The sequence below is a fragment of the Branchiostoma lanceolatum genome, chromosome 19 (assembly GCF_035083965.1).
Source record: "Branchiostoma lanceolatum isolate klBraLanc5 chromosome 19, klBraLanc5.hap2, whole genome shotgun sequence".
NCBI lineage: Eukaryota > Metazoa > Chordata > Leptocardii > Amphioxiformes > Branchiostomatidae > Branchiostoma > Branchiostoma lanceolatum.
This window is the reverse complement of record NC_089740.1, coordinates 15,959,552-15,979,032: the sequence shown is the minus strand read 5'-3', so window position 1 is coordinate 15,979,032 and position 19,481 is coordinate 15,959,552. Positions and strand designations below refer to the sequence as shown.

General features: G+C 46.2%; 2 protein-coding genes across 6 annotated transcripts in view; one reads left to right on the top strand and one right to left on the bottom strand.

Annotated features, from left to right (window-relative positions):
- The first annotated feature begins 39 nt into the window (after positions 1–39).
- LOC136424978 (hepatoma-derived growth factor-related protein 2-like) lies at positions 40–14,804 on the top strand. 4 transcript variants are annotated; one of them, XM_066413640.1, is made up of 17 exons: positions 40–332; positions 940–1,016; positions 1,490–1,625; positions 4,485–4,622; positions 4,971–5,030; positions 5,524–5,664; positions 6,370–6,544; positions 7,378–7,483; positions 7,684–7,855; positions 8,206–8,481; positions 8,660–8,730; positions 9,046–9,140; positions 9,529–9,599; positions 10,139–10,240; positions 10,683–10,902; positions 13,082–13,277; positions 13,689–14,804. In XM_066413640.1, exons 1-17 carry the CDS (start codon positions 237–239, stop codon positions 13,819–13,821), a joined length of 2,265 nt encoding a protein of 754 aa, XP_066269737.1. In that variant the 5' UTR covers positions 40–236; the 3' UTR covers positions 13,822–14,804. The 4 variants fall into 4 exon arrangements, with proteins under 4 accessions (XP_066269737.1, XP_066269735.1, XP_066269734.1 ...); XM_066413638.1 differs by lacking the exon at positions 9,529–9,599 and adding an exon at positions 9,839–9,906 and having other exon boundaries at positions 4,953–5,030; XM_066413637.1 differs by having other exon boundaries at positions 4,953–5,030.
- A 317-nt stretch (positions 14,805–15,121) lies between these two features.
- The window catches only part of LOC136424979 (KIF-binding protein-like), a 13,742-nt gene continuing 9,382 nt past the window's right edge, over positions 15,122–19,481 (bottom strand). For both annotated transcript variants that reach the window (XM_066413641.1, XM_066413642.1), the window contains 6 exons: positions 17,753–18,009; positions 17,444–17,481; positions 17,154–17,247; positions 16,992–17,048; positions 16,418–16,484; positions 15,122–15,623 (listed from right to left, as the gene is read on the bottom strand). In XM_066413641.1, coding sequence (XP_066269738.1) covers positions 15,546–15,623; positions 16,418–16,484; positions 16,992–17,048; positions 17,154–17,247; positions 17,444–17,481; positions 17,753–18,009 — 591 coding nt within the window. In that variant the 3' untranslated portion in view covers positions 15,122–15,545. The remainder of the gene's footprint in view (positions 15,624–16,417; positions 16,485–16,991; positions 17,049–17,153; positions 17,248–17,443; positions 17,482–17,752; positions 18,010–19,481) is intronic.

Genomic DNA, 19,481 nt, shown 5'->3' with positions numbered 1-19,481 from the left:
GTGATTACTTTCTGACATTTTTGTACCGGTTAGATGCCTTCACTTCTCGCGAGAGGAAGCGAGAGTGGTGAAATGGCGCCGACTGGGTCGATGTGAAGCTGAAATTCGGCGTTTCTGTGAAACTTTGCAAACTTCTGCCCGCGAACAGCCGCCCAGAGACCCCAGAACCGCCTCTCCGAGAGGCTGCCGGACCTGCCGCCAGACCCTCCAGCGGGAGCTCGCCTAAGGAGTCAAGCATGGCCTCCAAGTTCAAGAAAGTTACGGAGAAAGACTACAAACCGGGTGATCTTATATTCGCCAAAGTGAAGGGGTATCCTCACTGGCCGGCCCGGGTGAGAAACTCTCCTGTCTGTTTCACTGCTTCTGTTGCCTGTAACAAACATTCCTGTTTTAAACTGAATCTATTTACTCAAAAGTAACAGCAGATACCGTGTTTTGTTGCGCTCGCTTTTGATGATAATAAATGCCGAGGTCCGAAATGAAAGCCGCCCCCCTCCCCACTGCTAACCCACGCTGTGGCCTAGGCTTGTTTCGGCGCACCGAAATGAAGCTCACATTACGGGGACAGTCGTTTCCGTAACTCTGGGTTTACCTCAGTAAACACAGGTGGACTTGGACAGTTCAGTGTGAAGTGTTTTAACAACGACTCAAGTCTGTCGAAACAAAAACACAATTTGTCTTGATTAAATATGAAAACAAAATACTAATATAGTAATTACTTCCTCCCAACTCAACTTCATAAAGTACAATTGCAATGTTCCAGAGAGAGTTTCAGCAAATGTGGCGATCTGTTTGATGTAGAAATAAAAGTACCCTATCGTAAGAATTATAATTTACATAAAGTTGTGTTCCCTGTTAGTAGTGTTACAGAAGATTTGCCTGCCAGACAGGATCAATCATAATGATTCAATCAACCAAGTTTTTCTCTCTTCCCTGCAGATAGATGAGTTACCAGAAGGAGCCGTCAAACCGCCGGGGAACAAATATCCCATCTTCTTCTTCGGCACCTATGAAACGTAAGAACATCTGACATATGGTGTCAAGATTATAGAGTTCTATGATTTATGTATAAAATTTGCATTCATGCTGTAATAAAATTTGATTCCCGATTTGGCCTGCTGATGTCAATCCTTGTGTGGCCCACTGAGTGGGTACAGAGTTCGGCAGATTTAAGGCTAAAGACAATGAAAATGGTACATACTGCTTTCTCTAGATCTACTTAACACTCAGCATTTGGGAAGGAGTATGGAAGTTAAACACACACCACTACCAATGAACTAGCCCCTAGTGTAGTGATTGCACAAAGCTGTGTGGCCCAAGGGCATCTGAAACCGGGGCGGGCACCACCCTATGCACCACCTGGTGCGTGAAGGACAGGCTTTTTGAAACTTTAAACTGACAGTGTGATGTCACTTCCTGTTTGCTGATGTCACTTCCTCTGTTGGTTCATATCACGGAACATTTAGTCTACCCATCTCCATCTCTGCAGGGCTGTGCTGGGGCCCAAGGACATCTTCCCGTACCACGACTACAAGGAGCGCTTCGGCAAACAGCAGAAGCGCAAATTCTTCAACGAGGCATTGTATGAAGCCGAGAACAACCCAACAGTCAAGTTCGCCGGAAACGTGAGTACAGGAAGGTTTAGATGTGAGTACAGGAAGGTTTAGATGTGAGTATAGGAAGGTTTAGATGTGAGTACAGGAAGGTTTAGATGTGAGTATAGGAAGGTTTAGATGTGAGTATAGGAAGGTTAAGATGTGAGTATAGGAAGGTTTAGATGTGAGTATAGGAAGGTTTAGATGTGAGTACAGGAAGGTTTAGATGTGAGTATAGGAAGGTTTATATGTGAGTACAGGAAGGTTTAGATGTGAGTACAGGAAGGTTTAGATGTGAGTACAGGAAGGTTTAGATGTGAGTATAGGAAGGTTAAGATGTGAGTATAGGAAGGTTTAGATGTGAGTATAGGAAGGTTTAGATGTGAGTACAGGAAGGTTTAGATGTGAGTATGGGAATGTTTAGATGTGAGTACAGGAAGGTTTAGATGTGAGTACAGGAAGGTTTAGATGTGAGTACAGGAAGGTTTAGATGTGAGTACAGGAAGGTTTAGATGTGAGTACAGGAAGGTTTAGATGTGAGTATGGGAATGTTTAGATGTGAGTACAGGAAGGTTTAGATGTGAGTACAGGAAGGTTTAGATGTGAGTATATGGAAAGGTTTAGATGTGAGTACAGGAAGGTTTAGATGTGAGTACAGGAAGGTTTAGATGTGAGTATAGGAAGGTTTAGATGTGAGTATGGGAAGGTTTAGATGTGAGTATATGGAAAGGTTTAGATGTGAGTACAGGAAGGTTTAGATGTGAGTACAGGAAGGTTTAGATGTGAGTATGGGAAGGTTTAGATGTGAGTATATGGAAAGGTTTAGATGTGAGTACAGGAAGGTTTAGATGTGAGTACAGGAAGGTTTAGATGTGAGTACAGGAAGGTTTAGATGTGAGTATAGGAAGGTTTAGATGTGAGTACAGGAAGGTTTAGATGTGAGTATGGGAATGTTTAGATGTGAGTACAGGAAGGTTTAGATGTGAGTACAGGAAGGTTTAGATGTGAGTACAGGAAGGTTTAGATGTGAGTACAGGAAGGTTTAGATGTGAGTACAGGAAGGTTTAGATGTGAGTATATGGAAAGGTTTAGATGTGAGTACAGGAAGGTTTAGATGTGAGTACAGGAAGGTTTAGATGTGAGTATAGGAAGGTTTAGATGTGAGTATGGGAAGGTTTAGATGTGAGTATATGGAAAGGTTTACATGTGAGTACAGGAAGGTTTAGATGTGAGTATAGGAAGGTTTAGATGTGAGTACAGGAAGGTTTAGATGTGAGTATAGGAAGGTTTAGATGTGAGTATAGGAAGGTTAAGATGTGAGTATAGGAAGGTTTAGATGTGAGTATAGGAAGGTTTAGATGTGAGTACAGGAAGGTTTAGATGTGAGTATAGGAAGGTTTATATGTGAGTACAGGAAGGTTTAGATGTGAGTACAGGAAGGTTTAGATGTGAGTACAGGAAGGTTTAGATGTGAGTATAGGAAGGTTAAGATGTGAGTATAGGAAGGTTTAGATGTGAGTATAGGAAGGTTTAGATGTGAGTACAGGAAGGTTTAGATGTGAGTATGGGAATGTTTAGATGTGAGTACAGGAAGGTTTAGATGTGAGTACAGGAAGGTTTAGATGTGAGTACAGGAAGGTTTAGATGTGAGTACAGGAAGGTTTAGATGTGAGTACAGGAAGGTTTAGATGTGAGTATGGGAATGTTTAGATGTGAGTACAGGAAGGTTTAGATGTGAGTACAGGAAGGTTTAGATGTGAGTATATGGAAAGGTTTAGATGTGAGTACAGGAAGGTTTAGATGTGAGTACAGGAAGGTTTAGATGTGAGTATAGGAAGGTTTAGATGTGAGTATGGGAAGGTTTAGATGTGAGTATATGGAAAGGTTTAGATGTGAGTACAGGAAGGTTTAGATGTGAGTACAGGAAGGTTTAGATGTGAGTATGGGAAGGTTTAGATGTGAGTATATGGAAAGGTTTAGATGTGAGTACAGGAAGGTTTAGATGTGAGTACAGGAAGGTTTAGATGTGAGTACAGGAAGGTTTAGATGTGAGTATAGGAAGGTTTAGATGTGAGTACAGGAAGGTTTAGATGTGAGTATGGGAATGTTTAGATGTGAGTACAGGAAGGTTTAGATGTGAGTACAGGAAGGTTTAGATGTGAGTACAGGAAGGTTTAGATGTGAGTACAGGAAGGTTTAGATGTGAGTACAGGAAGGTTTAGATGTGAGTATATGGAAAGGTTTAGATGTGAGTACAGGAAGGTTTAGATGTGAGTACAGGAAGGTTTAGATGTGAGTATAGGAAGGTTTAGATGTGAGTATGGGAAGGTTTAGATGTGAGTATATGGAAAGGTTTAGATGTGAGTACAGGAAGGTTTAGATGTGAGTACAGGAAGGTTTAGATGTGAGTATGGGAAGGTTTAGATGTGAGTATATGGAAAGGTTTAGATGTGAGTACAGGAAGGTTTAGATGTGAGTACAGGAAGGTTTAGATGTGAGTACAGGAAGGTTTAGATGTGAGTATAGGAAGGTTCCGGAGTTTCGTATCTAAGATAGTCTCAGGACAGCAAGGTCTACCAAAGTATCTGGGTTCCTACCTGCCAAGTTATGGGCAGTCCTTGGCTATTTTCCTCATGACTCTACTGACTGGAGTTACTCTTTTTGTGATACTTCAGCGAGAGGCTTGCAGTCCCAAATGTGACTAAGTCTGTATCCCCCCTCCTCCTGGCTCATGACTGGAGTGCACTTTTTTTATCAAGATAGCCTCCTAAATCAGCATGTGTGTCTGTCTGATCATGAGTTCTAAAAGTAAACAGTAACAGAAAAACTTCAGAATGCTGGTAGGAAGTTAGAATCCAGTCTCAGACATCTCTGTCTTTCTGTCGCTAGGAAGAACCATCCGGCTCAGAGGAAGAAGAGGAGGAGGAGGCGGAGGAGGCAGAGGCTGGGAGTAAAGATGATGATGATGACGATGAAGATGAAGAAAAGCTTGTGATTGATGAGGAGCCTGCAGCCCGTCCCAAAAAGGTGCCAGACACAAACATGCTTTACCCAAGCTGACCTTACAGACTTTACACAAATATGGTGCCAGACATATATATACAGAGATCTGCTTTATTCATGCGTACTGTACCTTACTGAGCGATGCTTTACTCAGCAAACACATCGTCCATTTGTCAGCGTTTGTTTTGGGGAGGGAGGTAGCATGTTGTTGATTTGTTTAACCTTTGTTTATTTACATACGTGGAGGTTTGTGATATTAATGGTTTTTGTTGTGGGGTTTAGCAGGATTCATCAGCTCATATGAGGTTGCAATTTGCCAGGCTTTAAGTTGTTTGTTCATTTGTTTATCTAAAGTTGTTTTCCTCTCAGAAGGCAGAGAAGAAGAAGCCGGCAGCAGCCAGGAAGAGGAAAGGAGCTGCGGACGCTGAGAAGGTACCAAACCACTTTCACTTTCCACTCCTTCCTCATGCTGAGGAGGTACCAAACCACTTTCGCTTTCCATTCCTTCCTCATGCTGAGGAGGTACCAAACCACTTTCACTTTCCACTCCTTCCTCACGCTGAGGAGGTACCAAACCACTTTCACTTTCCACTCCTTCCTCATGCTGAGGAGGTACCAAACCACTTTCACTTTCCACTCCTTCCTCATGCTGAGGAGGTACCAAACCACTTTCACTTTCCATTCCTTCCTCACGCTGAGGAGGTACCAAACCACTTTCACTTTCCACTCCTTCCTCACGCTGAGGAGGTACCAAACCACTTTCACTTTCCACTCCTTCCTCACGCTGAGGAGGTACCAAACCACTTTCACTTTCCACTCCTTCCTCATGCTGAGCTTATATAATGAACTTCCCCCGTAGCTGCCTTTGAGTAGAATGAATTTTTCCCTTTAGCCTGTCAAGTAAAGTGAACTTTCCCCTTCCCAGAAAACCCCTGCCAAGCGCAGGAAGAAGAGCGAGCCTGAGAGCGACCAATCAGAGCAGGAGGAGGCTGGGAGTGAGGAGGAGGAGGAGGAGGTGGATTATGATGAGGAGAGCGCCCCGGATGAAGATGCCTCCGATGATGAGGTGAGAAAACCTACTACATTCTACTTCCTTTTTTCTTCATTTTGAGGCTACCAACATCAACCTGCACTACTCTTTTTGGAAAGGTGTGGTGGGTTCTTTAACGTGTGTGGGGTGTGGCTCTCCCCAAACACAGGACCTCCATTTAACGTCCTATCAGAGGGACGTCCCTAAGTTAAGCTAGGTACTCATTTCCACCTGAGTGAAGTGAGGAAAGTCAAGTTAAGTACCTTTCCCAAGGGCACAAGATCAGTGACATGGTAGGATTTGAACTCGTGACCACTTGGTTCATTGGAACGCTCTACCATTTTGCCACACGACTCCACCTTGCTGTAGACAATGATGTAGCAGCAGCTCGCTGTGTTCAGACTACGAGTTCCTGCTTTTTTTGCTGAAGGCCTAGGCTTAAAACAATGCATCAGTTCTTAGGATATTTTGATAGGAGTGACTGGATGCTGAGCCACCTAGTGCTTAACTTAAATACTGCAGGTTGCAAGTGTGTAACTTAGTCCTGTTTAAAAATGTCTTAAGCTGTTTTTAAAGTTACAAATTGGTCTGTGTTGATCTTGAGCTGTCCCCGTTGACCTTGGGCTGTCCATGTTGACCCTGGGCTGTCCCTGTTGACCTTGGGCCGTCCATGTTGACCTTGGGCTGTCCATGTTGACCTTGGGCTGTCCATGTTGACCTTGGGCTATCTGTTTAACCCAGGACTTTGTTCCGGAGAAGAAACCTGCCATGAAGCAGCGAGGACGGAAGAAAGTGAAAGTGAGTTCCGGGTCGGAGGATGAGGAGGAAGAAGATTCTGAGGAGAGTAAGGGCAGCTCTGAGGAGGAGCAGGAGGAGAAACCCAAACCCAAGAAGAGAAAAACACCTGAGAAGAAAGGTGAGGAAACTTACCTGGTTAGGCAGGTGGGATGTTACCTGTGCAGTAGAACACCTGGTTAGGCAGGTGGGAGGTTACCTGCGCAGTAGCACACCTGGTAAGGCAGGTGGGATGTTACCTGCGCAGTAGCACACCTGGTTAGGCAGGTGGAAGGTTACATGTGCAGTAGAACACCTGGTTAGGCAGGTGGGATGTTACCTGCGCAGTAGCACACCTGGTTAGGCAGGTGGGAGGTTACCTGTGCAGTAGAACACCTGGTTAGGCAGGTGGGATGTTACCTGCGCAGTAGAACACCTGGTTAGGCAGGTGGGATGTTACCTGTGCAGTAGAACACCTGGTTAGGCAGGTGGGATGTTACCTGCGCAGTAGAACACCTGGTTAGGCAGGTGGGATGTTACCTGTGCAGTAGAACACCTGGTTAGGCAGGTGGAAGGTTACCTGCGCAGTAGCACACCTGGTTAGGCAGGTGGGAGGTTACCTGCGCAGTAGCACACCTGGTTAGGCAGGTGGGATGTTACCTGTGCAGTAGAACACCTGGTTAGGCAGGTGGGAGGTTACCTGCGCAGTAGAACACCTGGTTAGGCAGGTGGGATGTTACCTGTGCAGTAGAACACCTGGTTAGGCAGGTGGGAGGTTACCTGCGCAGTAGAACACCTGGTTAGGCAGGTGGGAGGTTACCTGTGCAGTAGAACACCTGGTTAGGCAGGTGGGAGGTTACCTGTGCAGTAGAACACCTGGTTAGGCAGGTAGGATGTTACCTGTTACTGGTAATCTCTAGGGTTTGTTATTTATTGCAGATATTTACAGCAGTGATTTTATTTATTCCCTCGCAGCACGTAAACCTGCCGGCAGTCGCCCGCCCGCCAAACCCCGAGCACGGGCCAAGAAACCGGACCCCGCCACGCCCCCCTCCCTCTCCTCGGACAGCAGCGCAAACAGGTAAATAACAACTGGTAAACATAATGATAGATAAAAACAGGTAAATATTGTTGTTGAATAGACTGAATCGGCGGCGAGCTGATTGATGTGTTTGGTAGTGAGAGCTGATTGATGTGTTTGGTAGTGAGAGCTGATTTATGTGTTTGGTAGTGAGAGCTGATTTGTTTGTTTGGTAGTGAGAGCTGATTTGTTTGTTGTAGCGACTCGGAGGAGGAGGTCGTGAGCAGCTGGAAGAAGCAGGAGGCGCTGCGGAGGAAGGAGGCTGAGGAGAAGCTGCGCGTTGCTCAGGAGGAGGAGGAGAAGAAGCAGCGGGAGCGAGAGAAGGAGGCGGCGCGGCAGCTCAAGGAGGAGAGGAAGGAGAGGAAAAAACAGGTCAGCCGATGATGTTGGCACGGTAACGTGCTGGTGTTCTGTTGATGTTGTCATGGTAATGTGCTGGCGTTCCTTTCATTTTATCATGGTAACATGCTGGGGTGAGATAAGTGTTGCCATGGCAACATGCTGGGGTGAGATAAGTGTTGCCATGGCAACATACTGGGGTGAGACTAGTGTTGCCATGGTAACTTGCTGGATGAGATTGGTGTTGCCATGGCAACATGCTGGGATGAGATTAGTGTTTATTCATTTATTTATCTATCCAAGGACAACATTGCAACTGCTGTGATGAGCTTTGTGTCGCCATGGGAACAAGTTTCAAAGTCATTACCCTGGTTTCTCTTTAGGAACAGGAGGAACGAAAGAAGCAGAAGGAAGAAACAAAAGAAGACAAAAAGAAGGAAGTGAACAAGAGAGACGACAAGGCAAAAGAGAAGAAAGCAGACAACAGGGAACGGAAGAAGGAGGAGAAAAAGAAGAGGGACGTAGAAAAACTCGAGGACCAGAGAATTAAGAAGGAACAAGAAAGACGCAGAAAGAAAGAAGAGGAGAAGAAGAAAAGGAGGGAGGAGGAGAAACAGCGGGAGGAGGAGGAGGAGGAGGAATCGGAGGAGGAGGAAGAGGTGAGAAATGTTTGTTTCTGGTTGACTCCATTTTGAACAACTTTTCCTGGGACATGTTCAGGTTCAAACGGATGCATGGAATTCTGGGTAAATCAGGCTCACGCTCTCCCACATTGAACATCTCGGGGATGGGAAGCTCTGAAAAAGCGCCTCCTGACTGTTTGGTTGTGTACTGCAGGACAGTGAAGCCAGGACAGCTGTGGACGACAGGAAGGAGGAACTGAAGAGAGCGAAAATGGAGAAAAAGAGGTAAAAACATCTCGTGGGACAGCCTTTGACACGGCCATTTGATTCATGTTGTTGTTACAAGCGACATGTAAGGGCTATGTAAGGGCCATGTAAGCGACATGTAAGCGACATGTAAGGGCCATGACTACTGTAGTTCAGGAGGAATGTTTGTAATGGTTAAAGGGTTGCATCTGATTACATAGGCCTGTTAGTGTTATATCTACTGTTATACATGAACCTTGGGCTATAAGCTAGTTTCTTCCATTCACAGTAACCTGAGTTGTATTTTGTAGCCCTTTGGTACCAATAAACTCAACATGTCGCTTTCTGTTTCAGACAGGATAAATTCCTGGAGAAAGAGAAGAAGAAACGGTTGAAACTGGAGCAGAAAATGGAGCAAAAGAAGCAAGAAAAGCAGGAAAAGAAAAAAGGTGACAAACTTTCCTTCACATCAACCTACAAGCACCTCAACCACCTGTGCCTATCACAAGTGCAAAGTCTGGGCTGAAAATTACGTAACATTGTTAGCAGTTATGTATCAACGGCGCCCCCTGACTTCCTGAGTAGGTACTGCATCAGTCTACAAGTGTATGGTGCCCAACACCTTTTTATTAATGTGCCTAAGGTGCCTCGATGCCACCTTGACTGAGCTGGTCTGTTGGCTGGTCAAGTGCTTGACTGAGCTCTAGCGCCCCCTAACAGTTGTGTTGTGCATTGCAGCCATGAGCCTCGATGCCACCGTGACCGAGCTGGTCTGTTGGCTGGTCAAGTGCTTGACTGAGCTCTAGCGCCCCCTAACAGTTGTGTTGTGTATTGCAGCCATGAGCCTCGATGCCACCGTGACCGAGCTGGTCCAGTCGTTGAAGAGATCACTCATGGCTGGTAAAGCTGTAAGTCTGCATTCTGTTCTACGGTCACTAGGGGGAGCAAGTGAGCTGATGTCTGACAACCCTGATGAAATCTCTCCTAGTTGCTTAATTGCTTCATCAAGTCAAATTTATCTAAATGAAGCCAGATTATTGGGTTAGATCAAGGGCAACATGGATGTCAGACACATGCACGCTTGCTCTCCCGGCCCCCTAGCAGTTGCCGTGCAAACTGCAATGAGCGCATGTTGTGTTTATTGCAGAGCTGGTCGAGGATCACGTCAGGAAGCTTCAGGCAGCCCTGGTGTTGTCTCTGCAGCTCACAGCACCCGTAAGTATGGCCACTCATAACCATGGCCCCTCTGTAAGGATGGGCCACTCATAACCATGGCCCCTGTAAGTTTGGCCCTTCCTCTATGTATTGTGGCCCCACTGAAGGACATTTACATGTAGTGCAGCCAGGGCATGATGAGTGTTTTATCTTTAGGGCAAAATGTTATTGTGTGTCTCTTTTTGTTTGTTTTGTTGTGTGTCTCCCATCTGTTTTATTTGTTTGTGTTTAGGACATTCCGCGGAGTCTGGAGGTTCTGGAGGAGCTGAACTCCCTGCCGCTGACGGCCGCCATGCTGAAGAGGAACATCGACATTCTGCGCACCATCAAACGGGTCAGTCATTACTTACATCTTTTTACACCTACTTACACCTACTTACACCTACTGCCACCTACTTACACTTACTGCCACCTACTTACACTTACTGCCACCTACTTACACCTACTGCCACCTACTTACACTTACTGCCACCTACTTACCAACAGCACAGCAAACATTCCTACAGCACAGAACCATCAAACGGGTCAGTCATTACTTACACCTACTGACATCTACTGACACCTACTTACACCTACTTACCTACCGCACAGCACCACTAAGCGGGTCAGTCATTACTTACACCTACTGACACCTACTGACACCTACTGACACTTACTGACACCTACTTACCAACAGCACAGCAAACATACCTACAGCACAGAACCATCAAACGGGTCAGTCATTACTCACACCTAACGTTACTTGCTGACCCTAACCTTTGCCCTTTGCCCTGCAGGTCAGGAAGTACAAGGGTAGCGAGGCTGTGCAGAAGAAGGCAGAGTTCCTCTACAGTAAGTACAAGTCCATGCTGATGCTGCACGACAGCGAGATGCACGCACACACGGCCAACAGAACCAACCAATCAGCAGCCGGGGAACAGCCCAAGGGGCAGGACGTTGCCATGGAGACAGGGCGGGAGGAGGAGAAGGAGAACTCAGGTGGAGCGACACGAACAGGTAACTTGATCTCCCTTACATGTACCTCTGCACACAGCCCCTGTAGCTCACCCCCACACTGGTACCTATGGCCTTGATAAGACACACTTATCTGCAGAACCCTTGCAGGAAAGTCTGTATTTCCTATGGCCTTGATAAGACACACTTATCTGCAGAACCCCTGCAGGAAGGTGTCTATTTCATGGCCTTGATAAGACACACTTATCTGCAGAACCCTTGCAGGAAGGTGTCTATTTCCTGGCCTTGATAAGACACACTTATCTGCAGAACCCTTGCAGGAAGGTCTGTATTTCCTATGGCCTTGATAAGACACATTTATCTGCAGAACCCTTGCAGGAAGGTGTCTATTTCCTGGCCTTGATAAGACACATTTATCTGCAGAACCCTTGCAGGAAGGTGTCTATTTCCTGGCCTTGATAAGACACACTTATCTGCAGAACCCTTGCAGGAAGGTCTGTATTTCATGGCCTTGATAAGACACACTTATCTGCAGAACCCTTGCAGGAAGGTGTCTATTTCCTGGCCTTGATAAGACACACTTATCTGCAGAACCCTTGCAGGAAGGTCTCTATTTCCTGGCCTTGATAAGACACATTTATCTGCAGAACCCTTGCAGGAAGATCTCTATTTCCTGGCCTTGATAAGACACACTTATCTGCAGAACCCTTGCAGGAAGGTCTCTATTTCCTGGCCTTGATAAGACACACTTATCTGCAGAACCCTTGCAGGAAGGTCTGTATTTCCTGGCCTTGATAAGACACACTTATCTGCAGAACCCTTGCAGGAAGGTGTCTATTTCCTGGCCTTGATAAGACACACTTATCTGCAGAACCCTTGCAGGAAGGTCTCTATTTCCTGGCCTTGATAAGACACACTTATCTGCAGAACCCTTGCAGGAAGGTGTCTATTTCCTGGCCTTGATAAGACACACTTATCTGCAGAACCCTTGCAGGAAGGTCTGTATTTCCTGGCCTTGATAAGACACACTTATCTGCAGAACCCTTGCAGGAAGATCTCTATTTCCTGGCCTTGATAAGACACATTTATCTGCAGAACCCTTGCAGGAAGGTCTGTATTTCCTGGCCTTGATAAGACACACTCATCTGCAGAACCCTTGCAGGAAGGTCTGTATTTCATGGCCTTGATAAGACACACTCATCTGCAGAACCCTTGCAGGAAGGTGTATTTCATGGCCTTGATAAGACACATTTATCTGCAGAACCCTTGCAGGAAGGTCTCTATTTCCTGGCCTTGATAAGACACACTTATCTGCAGAACCCTTGCAGGAAGGTCTGTATTTCATGGCCTTGATAAGACACACTCATCTGCAGAACCCTTGCAGGAAGGTGTATTTCATGGCCTTGATAAGACACATTTATCTGCAGAACCCTTGCAGGAAGGTCTCTATTTCCTGGCCTTGATAAGACACACTTATCTGCAGAACCCTTGCAGGAAGGTGTCTATTTCCTGGCCTTGATAAGACACACTAATCTGCAGAACCCCTGCAGGAAGGTCTGTATTTCCTGGCCTTGATAAGACACACTTATCTGCAGAACCCTTGCAGGAAGATCTCTATTTCCTGGCCTTGATAAGACATACTTATCTGCAGAACCCCTGCAGGAAGGTGTCTATTTCATGGCCTTGATAAGACACACTTATCTGCAGAACCCTTGCAGGAAGATCTCTATTTCCTATGGCCTTGATAAGACATACTTATCTGCAGAACCCTTGCAGGAAGATCTGTATTTCCTATGGCCTTGATAAGACACACTTATCTGCAGAACCCCTGCAGGAAGGTCTGTATTTCCTGGCCTTGATAAGACACACTTATCTGCAGAACCCTTGCAGGAAGGTCTGTATTTCCTATGGCCTTGATAAGACACACTTATCTGCAGAACCCTTGCAGGAAGGTCTCTATTTCCTGGCCTATGTAAGACATACTTATCTGCAGAACCCCTGCAGGAAGGTGTCTATTTCCTGGCCTTGATAAGACACACTTATCTGCAGAACCCTTGCAGGAAGGTGTCTATTTCCTGGCCTTGATAAGACACACTAATCTGCAGAACCCTTGCAGGAAGATCTCTGTTTCCTGGCCTTGATAAGACATACTTATCTGCGGAACCCTTGCAGGAAGGTCTGTATTTCCTTGTCTTGACTGTTTCTTCCTTTGTTTCCTCAGAGGCCCAGCCAGCGGCAGCAGGGGACGGGGGGCAGCAGCAGGTGGAACAGACTCCGGGGGAGGACCAGCAGATGGAGGAACAGCCAGAAGAGGCTACAGACAAACTTAGTCTTGCAGCTGGGCCCACACCCAGGCCACTCAGCGCGCCAGCCATGGGGCCACTCAGCGGGCCAGCCACAGGGCCAGATGTGCTGAAGTGAGTGTTTTGTAAACTTTTATTCTTGCCTGTACCTTTTTAATGAGTTGCCCTGCCTGTCAAGCATTGTGAGGAGGCATCCTGGAAACGTCTGTCAAGCCCTCACTTTGGGCAGGTTCGCCTTTTTCTCTGCTGACCAGTCTGCTGAAGTGTTTTTGGTACTACATCGCCACACTGTTTTTTATAACCCACTCTTGTTTCTGTATTTGCAGGTTTGATGCCCTGCCAAGTGTGAGCAAGTTTTTGTGCTGAAGTGTTTTTGCCAGTGTTTTTTAACGCTGCTCTTAATGTTTTGTAATGACTCGTATTGTTTCCGCAGGATTGGTGCCCTGCTAAGTGTGTTCATTATTAAAGTGTTTTTGCTAACGCGTCGCCAGAGTGTTTTTTTAAACCCCACCCTTGTTTCCGCAGGATTGATGCCCTGCCAACTGTTCCAGTCTCAACAAATCTCCAGGTAGAAAAACAGCTGTCTGACCAGGCAGCCAATCAGAGTCCAGATGTAGGCAGTAATGAGAAGATGGCTGTCGATCCTGCGGAGCTGTAGCCAATCAGACGGCGGCTGTCCGTAGTTTTTAGTGTTTTTAGTTTCCATCTGTACATACCTTATCCGGCGGGGCAAGGAACTTTTCTTACGGAAGGAAGTTGCACATGTTGTAAGTGATTATACAGCTGTCTTAAGGAATTTTGTGTCTTAAATCTGTGTAGATTCCACTGGAAGAAAATGTCCAGTTCTCTAGTGTCAATCTCTTATGTCCTCTGTTACAACTGGTATCACATTACAGCTGTCCCCTTGATGACAGGTGTCACATTCTAAATGTTGCAATGACAACTAGAGTTACAGTATAGCAGTTGCCATGACAACCTGCTATCAGTAAAACCTTCCTATTTCCCAGTAATGACACCCGCACAGCAGCGCCCGTAGAGTCTGGCTCTTTCTCTGCATGTTTTATGTCAAATATACTTTCGAATTGTTTGTATGTCATGTTTTCTGGGAACCCAAGATCACTTGTAGCAAAGCACAACTGGGGATGTACCATGTTATTTCTGTAGGGGGGATGTACCATGTTATTTCTGTAGGGGGGATGTACCATGTTATTTCTGTAGGGGGGATGTACCATGTTATTTCTGTAGGGGGGATGTACCATGTTATTTCTGTAGGGGGGTACCATATTGTTTCTGTAGGGGGGGTACCATGTTACTACTGTAGGGGGGGTGTACCACATTGTTCCTGTAAGGGGGTGTACCATGTAATTTCTGTAGGGGGGGTACCATGTTATTTCTGTAGGGGGGTGTACCATGTTGTGCACTTTTATGATTTACTAGAAATGTAAACTGGAACAAAAGTAGCTGTAACGAAAGCAGCTGTTTCAGATTGCAACATAAAATGTGGGCATTCGTAACATTTGCTAGACAAATGCTACAGTATGAAGTAAAGCCACTGTCAGATTTCGCTACATGTAAATAGCAACGTTCAAACTTGGTCCAACAACAGGTACAGATTAAAGGGGAAATGTTGATAACCAGAAACACTGGAATGTCTGACCGTCTGTTTTTTGCAGTTTCTCCTTTGAAAACTTTTTAACCTCAGCAGATGGATTACCCTTTAACCTTCAGCCTGCTGAGGTGCCTGTTTGGCTCCAAGTTGTATTGGTTATGGGTTAAGGCAGCAGGGAAAGGTTATATAACGGTGCTTTATTTCTGACAAGTCCTTTTGCCAGTCAAACTCCAGGTTTGCAACATTCATCGTCATTTCCCCGACTTCTCTAGCCCTCCTCTCATCACTAAGGTTGACTTTAATCCTCCTCTCCTTTTATGTCTCGCAAGCATCAAACATCAAATTGGTCTGACTTTTTACTGAACTTTTAATTTTATTTCTTTTGCAGTTACTTTAATTAGATAACATCAAGTTTTCAGAACAACACATAATACACATCTTGAAAACCTGCAGCTAGTATTTAGTGCTCATTCTATTCCTTCAAATTACACACAACTGAGACAGTGATTGCAAGTACATTTGTACCAAGAGCCCAGATTATTCCAGATCTGGGCTCCATATAAATACAAACTTAAACTAGCGCCATATTACATATTACATCATACATGTAGCATTTACATGTAGCACATTACATTATACATATAGTAATCACAATTACGAATGTAGCACCACGTTACATCATCCACATTTATCATCTGAGCTCAAGACTGGATGGGGACAGTTCAATTCAGGACAGGGTTCCTTCAGGAGGGTCAGTTCAGGACAAGGTCAGTTCAGGACAAGGTCAGTCGAATCTTCTCCATCTGTATGGGCAGCAGCTGGGACATCTCTGTGCAGATCTCCAGCTCGCTCTGCGGAGTAAATACAGACAGACTCAGCAGTAATCTAACCTACTCCATGGTCATGGTCATGGACAGCTCTGCAGAGTAAATACAGACAGACTCAGCAGTAATCTAACCTACTCCATGGTCATGGACATCTCTGCAGAGTAAATACAGACAGACTCGTAATGATTAAACATACTCCATGGACATCTCTGCAGAGTAAATACAGGCAGACTCGTAATGATTAAACATACTCCATGGACATCTCTGCAGAGTAAATACAGGCAGACTCGTAATGATTAAACATACTCCATGGACATCTCTGCAGAGTAAATACAGACAGACTCGTAATGATTAAACATACTCCATGGACATCTCTGCAGAGTAAATACAGACAGACTCGTAATGATTAAACATACTCCATGGACATCTCTGCAGAGTAAATACAGACAGACTCGTAATGATTAAACATACTCCATGGACATCTCTGCAGAGTAAATACAGGCAGACTCGTAATGATTAAACATACTCCATGGACATCTCTGCAGAGTAAATACAGACTGACTCGTAATGATTAAACATACTCCATGGACATCTCTGCAGAGTAAATACAGACAGACTCGTAATGATTAAACATTCTCAATGGACATCTCTGCAGAGTAAATACAGACAGACTCAGCAATGATCAAAGTTCCTGGCAGATCTAAGTGATCACATTGAATGTGCAGAAGTCATGGAGTGTTATAGTAATATATGTCTCTGAGAAAATCTTGATAAATAAGTTGTCAAATGCTATGATGGCATCCTGCTGTAGTACTGACCTTGACTAGTTCTGTGATGTCTGGATGGGCGCTGCAATAGTCTACCACAAACTGGTAATGGTCCAGGCTGGAGGGGGGATACAGAACACCCCTCTATTTACAATGGTGCAGTCAAATGCAACAGAACACCCCTCTATTTACAATGGTGCAGTCAAATGCAACAGAACACCCCTCTATGTACAATGGTGCAGTCAAATGCAACAGAACACCCCTCTATTTACAATGGTGCAGTCAAATGCAACAGAACACCCCTCTATTTACAATGGCGCAGTCAAATGCAACAGAACACCCCTCTATTTACAATGGTGCAGTCAAATGCAACAGAACACCCCTCTATTTACAATGGTGCAGTCAAATGCAACAGAACACCCCTCTATTTACAATGGTGCAGTCAAATGCAACAGAACACCCCTCTATTTACAATGGTGCAGTCAAACGTGAAGTCCAAAGAATCCTCCATGGTCCAATCCACTTAAACAACTCTCGATGACCTCTGCCCTCACACTCTCCCTCCCCCACATTAATAGCTCAGCCCTCATACACCCCCACCCCATGTTCATGGTACGATCCACACCTTTTGGACATGTTCTGCAGCTTTAGTTGGGGGTCGGAGCTCAGGAACTTCGAGTATCTGCAAAACACAAACAAACAAAACATCAGGACTGAAAAGTAACAGTTCATCATCGGGCATGAAAATTGGAAATAATCTCAGAAAGGAAATCCCAGAAGCACTCACAGCCTTCCCATACAGAAGTTGGCCACCAGGGCTGGGCGCAGCGTGTCTTCTGAGAACGTCTTGGGCATCTCCTTATCAGCATTTCTTAAGGAATCTTGGGGAACAGAATGGAAGAAAGAGTCACCATCTTTTAAACTTGAAGTAATGTAATACATATTATCTACAATGATATGGGTGTATAGTAACACAAAACAAAGAACACAAAACTGTTCCTTACCTCAGAACATCTCACAAGAATACAAAACAGTTCCTTTAAGAACATCTCACAAGAACACAAAACAGTTCCTTACCTAAGAACATCTGATAGTGGCCTATGGACTGCTGTGCACTGCAGAAGAGAGAAGAGTTTGGAACATTAAACAAGTAGGTTGATAAAGATAAGATTCATCACAATAAATATAAGGAGTAGAATCATGAGATAAGTCGATAGATAGATATCAACACAAATGTCTGAAAACTTTACAGCCAACCTAAATTCACAGTGGAGTGACTGTAGCCTGTTTGCTTGTATGTTTGTTTGTGTGTCTGTATGTTTGCTTGTATGTTTGTGTGTGTGTCTGTATGTTTGTCTGTGTGTCTGTATGTTTGTTTGTACTCACAGCGTGTTGATTTTCTTGACGGCGTGAACCGTTGGTCTCTCGTCCGCGGCCTCTGCGATGGCGACCTTGAGGTCGAGCATCTCGCTGAAGGCCTCGGCGGTTTCGTACATGATCTGGCGGCAGACCAGCAGGTAGTGCTGCGGGTTCAGCTCCGACAGCAGCGACTGCAGCATGTCCACGCGCCGCTTGTGCATCTTACAGCGCCGCTCAAAATCCGCCTCGAAGAACGACAGGGCTCGGAACAGCTGACTCCAGTCCTGGGGGGGGGGGACAGGATGAAAATTCACGATAGAAAATCTCAGGCACAGTCAGGTACAGGTACAGCTCAAGTCCAGATACACTTAAATCTCAGGCACAGTCAGGTACAGGTACAGCTCAAGTCCTGGTACAATTTAGTGTGTATGTGGGCTAGGTTAGAATATACCCTAGGTATATTCTGGGCAGGGGGTAGACTCTGGCCTGCTACAGGGTATTTTATGGGCAGGGGGTAGACTCTGGCCTGCTACAGGGTATATTCTGGGCAGGGGGTAGACTCTGGCCTGCTAAAGGGTATATTCTGGGCAGGGGGTAGACTCTGGCCTGCTACAGGGTATATTCGAGGGGGGGGGGGGGTAGACTCTGGCCTGCTACAGGGTATATTCTGGGCAGGGGGTAGACTCTGGCCTGCTACAGGGTATATTCTGGGCAGGGGGTAGACTCTGGCCTGCTACAGGGTATATTCGAGGGGGGGGGGGGGTAGACTCTGGCCTGCTACAGGGTATATTCTGGGCAGGGGGTAGACTCTGGCCTGCTACAGGGTATATTCTGGGCAGGGGGTAGACTCTGGCCTGCTACAGGGTATATTCTGGGCAGGGGGTAGACTCTGGTCTGCTACAGGGTATATTCGAGGGGGGGTAGACTCTGGCCTGCTACAGGGTATATTCTGGGCAGGGGGTAGACTCTGGCCTGCTACAGGGTATATTCGAGGGGGGGGGGGGGGTAGACTCTGGCCTGCTACAGGGTATATTCAGGGCAGGGGGTAGACTCTGGCCTGCTACAGGGTATATTCTGGGCAGGGGGTAGACTCTGGCCTGCTACAGGGTATATTCTGGGCAGGGGGTAGACTCTGGCCTGCTACAGGGTATATTCGAGGGGGGGGGGTAGACTCTGGCCTGCTACAGGGTATATTCTGGGCAGGGGGTAGACTCTGGCCTGCTACAGGGTATATTCTGGGCAGGGGGTAGACTCTGGTCTGCTACAGGGTATATTCTGGGCAGGGGGTAGACTCTGGCCTGCTACAGGGTATATTCTGGGCAGGGGGTAGACTCTGGTCTGCTACAGGGTATATTCGAGGGGGGGGGGGGTAGACTCTGGCCTGCTACAGGGTATATTCAGGGCAGGGGGTAGACTCTGGCCTGCTACAGGGTATATTCTGGGCAGGGGGTAGACTCTGGCCTGCTACAGGGTATATTCTGGGCAGGGGGTAGACTCTGGCCTGCTACAGGGTATATTCGAGGGGGGGGGTAGACTCTGGCCTGCTACAGGGTATATTCTGGGCAGGGGGTAGACTCTGGCCTGCTACAGGGTATATTCTGGGCAGGGGGTAGACTCTGGTCTGCTACAGGGTATATTCTGGGCAGGGGGTAGACTCTGGCCTGCTACAGGGTATATTCTGGGGGGGGGGGGGGGGGGGGTAGACTCTGGCCTGCTGCAGGGTATTTTCTGGGCAGGGGGTAGACTCTGGCCTGCT

Coding starts and splice junctions, on each gene's coding strand:
- LOC136424978 (XM_066413637.1), top strand. CDS start 237: ATGGCCTCCAAGTTCAAGAAAGTTACGGAGAAAGACTACAAACCGGGT. Junction 8,482..8,659: donor AATCGGAGGAGGAGGAAGAG/GTGAGAAATGTT, acceptor TGTGTACTGCAG/GACAGTGAAGCCAGGACAGC. Junction 9,141..9,528: donor AAAGCAGGAAAAGAAAAAAG/GTGACAAACTTT, acceptor TGTGTATTGCAG/CCATGAGCCTCGATGCCACC.